At 28.9% G+C, this 12,152-nt stretch overlaps 1 protein-coding gene across 2 annotated transcripts in view; it reads right to left on the bottom strand.

Moving 5' to 3' along the window:
* fus (epithelial splicing regulatory protein fusilli) overlaps positions 1-12,152 on the bottom strand; it is a 305,162-nt gene that overhangs the window by 115,917 nt on the left and 177,093 nt on the right. For both annotated transcript variants that reach the window (XR_012757154.1, XM_075371453.1), the window contains exon 5: positions 482-571. Coding sequence is in view for 1 of the 2 variants with exons in the window: in XM_075371453.1 (XP_075227568.1) it covers positions 482-571 (90 nt within the window). In the remaining variant the exon portion in view is untranslated. The remainder of the gene's footprint in view (positions 1-481; positions 572-12,152) is intronic.

The following is a 12,152-nucleotide window of genomic DNA, read 5'->3' as shown; positions in this document are numbered from 1 at the left end:
GGCGAATATAATTGAGAACAAGAACACTGGATAGACATATTTTATCTAATACATAAACACAATAACAAGCCTTCTTTAATTACATTCATTGAATTCTGTTCAGCGCTGTGATTTAAGAGCACTTCTGTGACGTAATAAAAAAGCTACTGTTGGCGCATTTTAAGTCGTCATTAACAGGCTACATAAAACAAAACGTAAAAGTGTTAAATGTGATTTATATTAAAAACGCCAAAATCCCGTAAACGATACATCAAAGCGAATATTATAATAAATAAACAGTACTTAAAATTAAATTTGTGGACGCACAAGCACTTATGCGTCCACATTTTGTTCTTAAATGGACATAACAATACAAACTTAATATAACGTAGAGTGGGAAGTCGAGAGATAAACAAAAATTACATTTATCTAACTAGAAAAATAATCCTAATTTTTAATTCGAAAAATTCCTCTATATTTTAAGAGAAATTTATTAACTCACCGTCAGCAATAAGTCTAAGAACAATGTTGACCATGTCCTGAACGGACTTGACGTATAATTCAGAGTCCGTATCGTGCGGCATGCCAAGATCTAATAACGAACAGTTAAGGAAATAACAAAAACAATGCTTAATAAAACTAAATTATGCTCAAGAAAATCTACATTAAAAATAGATACGTCGATAAAGTAATTAATAAATAAAACGAAAATCATAATTATTCTTCTTATTAATGATGTACACAATAGCTGATTTTTATCCTATAATTAAATTAAAACAAAAGAAAGTAAATTATATCGTACAGTCGGCATATAAAAAAATTAAAAATACAAGTTAATATCACAAAAACACAATGCTGCTGGATTCAAGTCTAACAAATAATTACCAAAAAAGACTATACGCAATCTCAACAGTACACAAAGATCGAAGGAGCCGTTTATTATTTCCACATAATCTACCTGTTTAATGATTAACAGATGTACAAAAAAATTGTATAATTTATAGAAAGAAATTAACCAGATTAAGGAAAAGAAAAAAAAATTATGTAGGAGAGATTATTAAGTTCAATAAAACTAAAAATAACAAAGTAACATATTTACGCACTGTCATTGACGACAGATTACTTCATTCTGCTTAAATAACAACAGTTTATTTGCACATTCAGAAAAATAAAAAAAGCGCTGGCATCCAACAATTCAACAAACAACGCGCGCGCGCGCGCGCGCGCACACACACACACACACAGAGAGAGAATGAGAGAACAAAGATTGAAATACGTGTCATCAATAATGTGAAAAAATATAACTATATACAATTAAAAATATAATAATAGTATTTTTATTAATTTATAATATTACTGTCAAAATAGAATAATTTGTTTTGGGCCGATTTTTTTTTTAATCAATATTAAGTTAAGAATAAGTTTAGTATATTAAGTATTTAATCGAGTTAATATTATGAAAATAGTACAAAATATGACTGAAAAGTGTTCGAAAACACGACTATTAAAAATTAATAATTTATTGCAATATCACAATGAATAATTAAAATGTTCATTAATGAGAAGAATAACATTAAGGAATTGCGAAATTTATTTTTTGCGAGTGAGAGTAGCATCTCCCAATTCAAAAACCTGAAAATCATGCAAATTTCGTGTATACGGAGAAAGGTAAAATTTAGGATTCCACCTATTTTACGCCGCATTTCTTGAAAATAATCCAAATAGTTCGAACGATCATCTGATTACAAAATCGCAACCGAAGTAGAGAAATGCATCTGAATGAAAACGTGAATTGGGCGGACTGTTTATTAGCCTGATGACTGTTGGTCGGATAGAAACTAAAAAATCTTCAACAGGTTTTTTATTTTAATCAAAGCGGCCTCATATAACAAAGCAAATATTCCTCGAGTAGATTTATCCAAGCTTTCTTTGATTCTCTTACAGCCAGAAACGTTTCTACGGACGTCCACAAAAATTATTTCCACAATGTGGAAATCTAAATATTTTTATATAGTACAAATCTAAACAAAAAAATTAAATATTCCCCAAAAATTATAATTTCCCTTAATCTAATAATGATGAACCTTATTCTAATAATAGTTTTAAAAAAATTTAAACAATAGCGCTCGGTTTTAAATAAATTAATTTGTCTAAATTACTGTAAAATAATGTCTCACCTTATTTTACACTTACACTACTCATTGCATAAAAGTAAAAACAAAAAAAATACTTTGGCTTAAAATACCGCAGCACAAATTATTATTAACAAAAAAAAAAGACTTCAATTCTATATATAAAACTAAATGAACGGTAAATTTCCTAACATTAGTAATGAGAATATTATTACTATTACTATATACTTAATATTATTACTACACAAAGAAAAAGCTTCGCACTGTCAGTATAGTAGACCGACAACTTACGCTAATAGTACAAGGAATCCAGAGAAAATCACCACTATTAGATAATTCCAATAAAACTATAAAAGATGCGTTGTAAGTTACAATGTCGTTTTGAATTCATGAATTAATTTTATGGAACTGAAATCATAATACTGTCTTTTCATTATTACTAAAAGACGTAAATACATTATAATATCGGGTTTCGCTTCACCCGACGCGACATTTTGTCTTTGTAACTTATACGATCTTCCAACAGTATCGTATTCGATAAAGAAATATAATACAACTGATTCTACAAATCGCAAGAATTTCTATAAGAGTTTCGAATGAGAAGTATTAATTACATTCAATTTTTCAATAAGGATCAGCGATAACGTAACAAATTTAAGATAATATCGATTTCGGTTCTTAGTTACAAACTTTCTACAGAAAATTAGGTACAAAGGCAGAATTTAGTATTTTAACAATAATATCCGGTTCAAAAATAAATAACCGTTTGACCAGTATGTCGATAAAATGAAAAATTGCCAATCACAAAATTAAATATATAAATAAAATTCTAGAAATAAAATAAATTCTATTCACGAGTTAACGAATACATAAATGCAAGTTGTACATATTAGAATCGATCCAGAAATTTATTTCGACAAGCAAATCTATGAACAATTATGCAAACAGTAACTAAAACACACACACGATCACAAAACGACGGGGAAAATAAGGATTCAATTAAGGAATTTATTTTAGTTTTTTTGTTTTTAAATAGATCTCAGGTATTTTTTACTATTTGTACAAGTCATGTAATACAATGTTGAAAGAGAAAGAATGCTTCATAACATTTAAGCACTACAATTAACTTGGATAATCACAATCTGTTGGTTGTTCAGTTCTAACAGGCGTCATTAGCAATACAATCCATCGTTTACTTCCAAATTAGTTACCCGCTAAAAAAACTTAAAGTAACAATAATAGTCAGATTAGTAAAATAAATTTATCTACTGTTACCTAGATAATCAAGGTATCCGCGGTTAGTTTTGGCGTCAAACCAATATCTTTCCTAAAAAAAATTACAATTTACTATTCCAGAAAATAGCATGTTCAACTTTAGAAGGGAGAAAAAACAAGTACTAAGCAAATAAAAGTTTTAATTTTTTTTACACTTTCATAGTTAATTTAAGTGTGCGGGAGGGGACGTATATATATAAACTACATGCACGAGCTAAATGACGTTTGTATTCAAGTATGCAGTACAAAATATCACATAATGGAATGTCTAAATTATTTAACAGGAAAGAAAATGTTTTATAGAGTAAAGTTTTACAACGTTTCTCTTGGGAGATCAGTCACGACAAAATCTTCGGTTTTTAATTCAACAGCAACATTACTTAAGTTAGATTCTATGCATATTTAAAAATGTGAAGAACCTACACAAATATGTGGAGTACATGTACTTTCATTCATGTCGATAATACTCGATTAGAAATAAAGAAAAAATTATAAACTTCTTAATCGTTCTACGAAATAAGATATTTTGAAAACTTCAAAGTTATTACGCCTCGCTTTGAAATTATAATCGGTCAAGAACATCTTTTTGCTAATTATAGCTCCTTTATCAGTTTAATTACACTGTTAACGACAACCGTCTTAAGCTGTAACAATTAACAACAGTGCTGTCGGATATTAATAATGAAAAACTTATACTTTATTTTTAAGGCAGTCAATCAGTAACTTTACAAAAAGAAAAACCCCAAGAAACTGTTTAACTACCACAAATTTAAAAAAATTAAATGGCGAGACGCTTACTAACTAGTAATTTAAGATAGAAAATAGGTAAGTAGTTTAGAAACAGATTCAAAACCATACAAATCATAAAAATAAACTAAGATCATTTTTTAAACAAAAAGCAAAAAAGGGAAATCCAGTCACAAAAATTTTCCTGTTTCCAGCAAGCCACATATTTCGAAATGAATATTTTAAATTCTAAATAAATATAGAAGTTGTTTTCTCGCATAAAAAATAAAACAGAAACATAAACAACACAAACCAAATTAAGAAATACCGATAGTACTTTCTTCAACACAAACACGCGAACGTTTACACTCATAAAAACAGTCTTGCTTTCAATTCTAGAATTTGAATTAAAATTTCTTTAACGCACTCGCAAAAAGGAAATTATATGCATTAAAAATATTCCTTAATTTCAAACAAGTCGGCTTTTTTATGATTAGTGCAAAAAAGAACAAAAATATTTAGTTTCATTTCTATACCTGAAGGCATGATGTAACCGCATGCTAGAATAATAAGTAAATAAATAACAAGATAATATTACAAATACTTGACTCACGATCACAATTATTTGGAAAATTATGTATAATGCGTGCTACAATGTGAACAGTAATTTAAGAACGGCAACTATAAAATAAATAATATTTTTTTCACTGCGATAAAAAATTAAAGGTTTATTTTTTTAAATAGATTCAAGAAATGTTTACTTTTTAATCCGTATAATTAACCCATAATTTTAAATTTTTAAATACGCATCACTAATATGATGTTTTATAAACAAAATAAACTTCCAATAAATAAATCCACGTCAAAATAGTGGAAAATTATATTAAAGGCTTCTTTAAATTTCGACTTTATAAGTAAAACTACCTACAATTTCTGAAGTCAGTTTTATTTATACTTGTAAAAGTGAATGGAAATTTGAATTTTTAATAAAAATATTATTAAACATGAGTTTTATTAAAAATATAAGCAAGTTTAAAAAAAAAAAATCGCCCGTACTAAAAATACCCGTTCGCAAGAAACGAAAAAAAAATAAATCTGTGTTTCGGTAAAAATTATAAAAGAAATGTATAGAAACGACATAAAGTAACGACTACCAAAAGCAATCCAAGGCTATCTAAACTCGAAACATGAATCGTTTTTCTACCTCAAAAAGTTATCTAGTAACGGGTTTATGAAGTGTGCGTAAAAATATTTATATCAATTAATTCAGAAGTATTAAAACACCGGAACAAATAAATTCTAAGTAATAATAGAAATCCGCTCAAAAATACCTTCAAATTCTTCACATGACCGTTAATTTTTTCGTTTACAAGTTTTCCACTTAATGTGGAAGTAATTATCGTCAGAAACACTTCCTGTAAAAACTGACGAATCATCGAAAACTGTAGATTTGGTCGAAAGGCTCAAATACAATATTAAAAAAATATCCGAGTAGAATTAAAAATCTCCTTTTTACTTCCTTGTACGAAGTAAAGGAAGTATTGCGATCGCGAAAAATTTCGGTTTTCAGATTTCAACGGAAATATACATTTTGACCGGTTTCGGCGTGACGTCTGTACGTACTTATGCATCTCGCAAAACTCAAAAACTATTAACCGAAGGATGTTGAAATTTTGGATTTATGACTGCTGTAACATCTAGTTGCGCACCTCCTTTTTTGATTGCAATCGATTGGACCAAAATGTCGAAAAAAAGCCCAACTGCAGTAATGTTTTTCTTAACTGCAGTAATCAGCCCTCATCGATAGCTTTTCAACGATATGTCATAAGCGGTACTTATTTTCATTAGTTCCAGAGTTATAGCCAAATAAATTTTTAATTAATGAAATATTTGGATCGTACAAGAGGAAATATTTGGATCGTACAAATCGTACTTCTCACTGCAGAAAAGTACAATTTTACAATGAAGCTAATTCAATAGCACCATTAATCGCATAGAGTTCATAATGTAACATCGTGAAGATAATGTACTCGTATTTTTGGAAGCGAATTTCAAGTTTAAAAAAAAAGTTATACTCTATTCTGTAATAGGCTGTAGGTAAGATTACTTTACTGAAGTGGAAATGTATTTGTTACTTCGACCTTCTAATCGCAAAACGAAATCCGAAACTAACTTACTAATTTGATGTTTATAGTGCAAGAAAGTAAACCGAAATCTAAAAAACCTATTAACTAGAAAATAACAAATATTTTCATCATATTACAACATACTACTCTAATTAGTAATTTCTAATGAAGGTTTTTAAAGAAATTATCAATAACCACATGACATTTCAAAAAGGAAAAAAGAAAAAGCTTATTAAAAATAATTTTATAAATATATCTTAACCTTGCCAAGTCGGCTTTAAAGTGAATGCATTTACTTAAGATCTTCCCGAATAATAAATTATTTTTTTTTTTAAGTGAACAGCTCTCGCTACGTCTGCAGGAGTTTCACATCTATTAACAGAAAGTTTCATTAACGTAAAAAAAAAATTGGATAGGATGGAACGAACAATTAACTTTATCACTGCCGGCGAAACTACTTAAACTCCCGTATATCTGATTAATATTCGCAATATTCAAAACTTAACAAATAAAAAACCGAAATGAAAATCGTTGAAAACACTGCACTCAAATACACATTCTAATTTACCATGTTTTAAACGCGCACAACGAAGATGGCACAGTAATATTAAATCAACAAAGTTAATAGCTTACCTTATCGTGTATTCCCAAAAATGAAAAATCAGCAATAACGCTAACGATACAAATTACCGATCAAATAATTTAAAACCGAGATAATTTAATAACGTTCACATTAAGTTTTGTCCGAAAGTAGAAAATAATTCACAATACGGCTACGCAAGTCAACGGTCGACTGTGCTCGTATATTATCACCATCTACCCTTGTGAAGATACACTCATGCTCTATGGACTTTGACGTACAGTTCCTAACAAAAGCACTATCTTTTTTAAAAAGACATACGTTGACAATATACATTACAATGAACCGAAAATAGAACTAGGACTATCATAAATTTAGCACAATCTTTTAAATAATTCTTAAAGTTTATTAAATATCTTATTACTAATGGGCGTATTTAAAATTTTAAATCTTAGTATAATACGTTCATTGATTTCACAGTTTGTAATATTATTTGTAGACATAAGAAAACACGAAGGGAAATTAAAATAAACGTAGAACGGAAAAATAAATTTAAAAAAATAATATATATATTAAACATACAAACAAAACATGGCACAGCATTCATTTTCTGTATGATGAATATATGAATAAAACGATTATAATAGTAAAATAGGCTGTGTTTTATTCTAAAACACAGCCGATGAAAGATTCGATAAAATATTACAATAGAGGCATACATTACAAGATTACAAATCTCACTGTTTAAAAGCATAATGCATTTTACTTTCAATTAGGTTCAATTTTTAACTGTTAATCACCGTTTAATGAGTGTAAGTGTATTAAAATCAATAACCAAACGGTTGTAAACGATCTAACACGAGAGACAAATCGTTCCCGAAAACGAAATCCGCTTTCAACTTAACAAGACTCGCATGCCAGGGTTACTAGAGAAAGTGAAGAGTCAAGCTGCTTGGCTTCCTTACCCCGTTTTCACTGAACCGAATAATGCTGTTGTGTACTACTTCGTCGCTCCCACAGAAACGCGATTCCTTATTTTTTCTTACAAGTCGGTTTCACTGTGTTCACTACAGGGATACGGATTTTAAACGCAGCTATACTACAGTCTATTATATATAAATTTAATTACAACAGGTTCGTGGATCTTCCATCATCGCTTATTTGTAAATGCTAAAAAACTTAATTTTACACTATCGGGTTTTTTTTTAAATTTAATTTTTATACGATTAATTCATCGTATAAACTCGAAGCTTATATAGAGGGAGAATAAAATGGAAATTCTTAAAGGTACGGAAAATGCCATACCTGACGGAGATTCAAACCCGGATCCTCCGAATGAAAGGCAGAGACGCTACCACTCCGTCACATACATCGGCAATTTTTATTTTTTAATTTTAGTTACGCTGATGAAAAAAAAGGATAACCCTATTTACAGGTCCCTGCTGTATTTAGGAAGTGATCTTCGTAGAGATTTCCTTTACCTACTTCTCTCGAGTAACGTTCATACCGGTTTTTATACCGTAATAGGCTATACTCAAAGCCTTATTTTAAGATAAATAAGCGAATTTAATGGTTTCAACACAATTAAACAACAGAAAAACTAATTTTAACCATAAAAACAGTAATTATAAAAAATTCCGTACATTATTATTAAGTCACAAGTTATCGTAATTATTTGTTTAAAAGCATTTCAAAAAAGCTACAATATTATATTAATTGTTTAATTTAAATATCTTTAACATTTTCTCAAAAATTAAAATATTTCTCAAAAAAAAAAATGAATCGTTCGTAAAGTAGTAGCTTTACTAAGATTACCGATATGCCATAATTTAAGCAAAAGAAAAAGCAAAAATTTTGTTTTTTTTCTCTGCGTCAAAACAAGATATTATATTAATCTGCAGATAATCGTTCACTTCATTTAACAGCACTAACTCGTATTTTAAAAAGATACAATATAGTATATATATTTTTTTTTTCAGATATGTAAATTATATTTTATAAAATTATAATTATGTCACCTGATTTAAGAACACAGGGGTTCAAGTAGGTAATTAGTACATATTTCATCGATGTAAGAAACTGTTAAAATGTCACGATTGGGCAATTGTAAAGCATTATTTTTATTGCAGAAATAAAAAAACTTTCAAAACTAATCATAAACTTCGATTCGTATACGTTTCAATCTGCGCGCACGCCAAAATATACAAACATTTCATCGACGATGATAGTATCACTACATCTAAAGGCGGATTATTAACCAATGGATCGTCTAAGTTGTATATTAAAAAAATGCACTCGAAATAACAAAATCATGATCAGCTTGCGGCATTACAAATTTAATTAAAGTAATTAATAATCCGGTTAAAGAAAAAACGTAGAAATAATTTTAATTTACCACTAAGAAAAGACAATTTTTAAATTTAATCAGACAGTATTTTATACTTAACAATACAAAAGCCAGAAGATTAAGAAAAACGTTTTTTACAAAGTAATAATTCGCGTGACTTACCAGTTAATCAAAGTATACTGTTTTTAAACGATACAAAATCCAGTTTTTATTAAATATATCGTTCTAATATATATATTAATAAAATTAAATGCGACAAAGGATTGATAAAATAATCTTTAACATAACACATTTAATTTTCAATATTTTAGAGATTAATACTTTAAAAGAATTTTATAAAGATTAAGGAAATGATAAATAAGAAGATAAATTGAATCAAGGCACCCGAACGATGAAAATTATGTAATTATACTACATTTTATTATTCGGGATTCTATTGCTTCACAATATGCTAGGAGCCCGTGTTTGTACTGTCACAAACCGACCGGTACAGAGACGATGCTTGAACGGAAAATACCGCATTAAAACCGTAATTATGAACTAAAAAAAAGAATATCCATATATAAATAAAACTCTCTAGTATTCTGTATCATCGTCACTCAGCCAAGCGACGGTACGTGAACCGTTCACCCTATGTTAAGTGCCTTTACATTACATACCTTCATTTATCAGCATTCATACCGCATGAAATGCGACGAAGTTCTGGAATACGGTTAAAATAACTAGGTAATTTTATTTTATTCTAATAGGTTCACTACTATAAATAGAAGAAGATAGAAAAGATAGTATAATCTATTTTATAACATTTATTCGGATAATTAACCGTACAAACAAAATAAATTTTCTCATCGACAATATTACGAGTCTTGCTTTGACCAAATTACATTATACAATGTAATATTCTATAATAAATTCTAAAAAATATATTAATAAACCGATATTTTAAGAATGAATTTAAAATCGCCAATAATAAGACCCAATACCAACAGAGTGTAAAAGGTTTGAGTACACGGTAGCCTCTTTAATATACTAATGGACAGACTAACTAGCTATGTTTTTGATGGCTTAATATTGAAAATATCCTCTGAATTAATTTTATACTAGATAAAATTTAAAACAATTTTACGATTTAATGTTGGATCCTATACTTAACACAAAAGTAATTTAAATTTACAACCTTAATTTTTTTTAAAACAAAACAAATAAAAAATTAAAATTAAGATCTAGTATAAACATGTGCCTAGTTATAAAAAGAAGAAAAATGTATTTACGTATACATAAATGCGATGCGGTTATAAAGAAGAAAATAAGAACCGATAAGAATACTCTAAAAAAATAAATGTAACTCACCTACAAGAATTTTAATTCACTATCGAAGACGAAAGGTGTAGTACAATATATCACACGAGAGAAGACGTGGCACTCATTAATGTGTTAACAAATAAAATTTACAACTGCACCAACAGACGTGGATACAAACAGCAGGTTTACTACTACTATTACTACTATTAAAATAACAGTTCGGCAGTTTATTCGTTTCACAGATTGTTAAAGTCATATCACGGATAAGATGATACAAGCAAGCCTACAAGGAGAGTAATAGTAACATACACATTATTAAGAAACTAATTACAATATTTTAAATAATGACAACCGAAATAACAAAATAATATAATATATTAATTAAAATAATCATCTCACAAATAAAAGCAACCAATTTTTCTCAGGAGATTGAATGTAGAAATTCTCGAAATAACTTCCTCATATCATTGTATTATTTTACTACTTATTGAACGTTTAGCATTCAAATTTATTTTTTAAATCTAATACGCACTTCGTTTACTCTTTACAGAATAATTAGAAATCTCTTAATCGAATAATTACAAATAGAGAGGCCAATTTGGAGCAAAATAAAATAATTACATCATTTTCTTTCAAAAGAAGCACTGAAATAAAATAAAATATTAAGCTTTAAAGAAAAGTGAAAAAATAAATAAAATCAATACAATATAATACAAATAAATACAAAAAGTTTTCAAAATTTTTAAAAACTTCCTTTATACTTTAATCAAATTATTATCATACACTGCGCGAGTTAAATTAGTAGGTTAATTTGGATTTCAAAAGATAGCATCATATATTGAAATTTGTAATATATTTATAAAATATCAAACATTTACTACACAAGTAATGAAAAAGTGAAGTTTTTGCATAGTAAAGAAGTTTTCATTCCATTTACTAAACTACCACAATTTTCGACAAACGTTTTTATAAATTTTTATAAAAAATTTCTCATTCGATCCATCTTTGATAATGCATCATTACTGCAAGTTTTTTCTTCCTGTTAATTTGGAGTTGTCCAATTTTTCGATCCTAAAAATCCGCCAAAAACCCTTTCTTTCTCTCTCTCTCTCTCTCTCTGTGTGTGTGTGTGTGTGTGTGTATGTGTGTGTTTGATGACGAAATGTCAAATTCGAAAACACAAAAATTCCCATACTAGTTGTTTTGTCATTTTTTTATGTCAGACGGCTATCAGATTTGTCATCTGCGATCCCAAAAACTCCGCATAGCCGTTTTGCATATTTTGCAATTTTTTACATCCGCATCCTTAATTTCCACCCTTAATTTACTCCCGTATGGGAAGATATTTGTAAAATTAACGGTGGAATATTGTATTGTCACCCGACCTTGGTATAAATGTGCAGAATTTCATCAATAGGCAATGCCAGGAAGTACGTTAAATTATTGCACCTGCACCCTTAATTTACCCCCGTACGGTGTTTGCAAAATTAATGACTGAATACTGTATATCAGACGACCTCAGGTGAAGAACAGAGCAAGAAGTGGAAGATCACGCCGCTGCTGCGATAAATAAAATACAGAGATGGTTAGCGGAGAGAGGACTAACACTGGCGCCAACGAAGTCCTCAACGATCGCTCTTACAGGCAGAAGGAGAATCAGAGACATAATGGTCAGAATAGACGTT

This window comes from Lycorma delicatula, chromosome 1 (genome assembly GCF_047948215.1).
Source record: "Lycorma delicatula isolate Av1 chromosome 1, ASM4794821v1, whole genome shotgun sequence".
NCBI lineage: Eukaryota > Metazoa > Arthropoda > Insecta > Hemiptera > Fulgoridae > Lycorma > Lycorma delicatula.
This window is presented reverse-complemented; position numbering and strand designations above follow the sequence as displayed.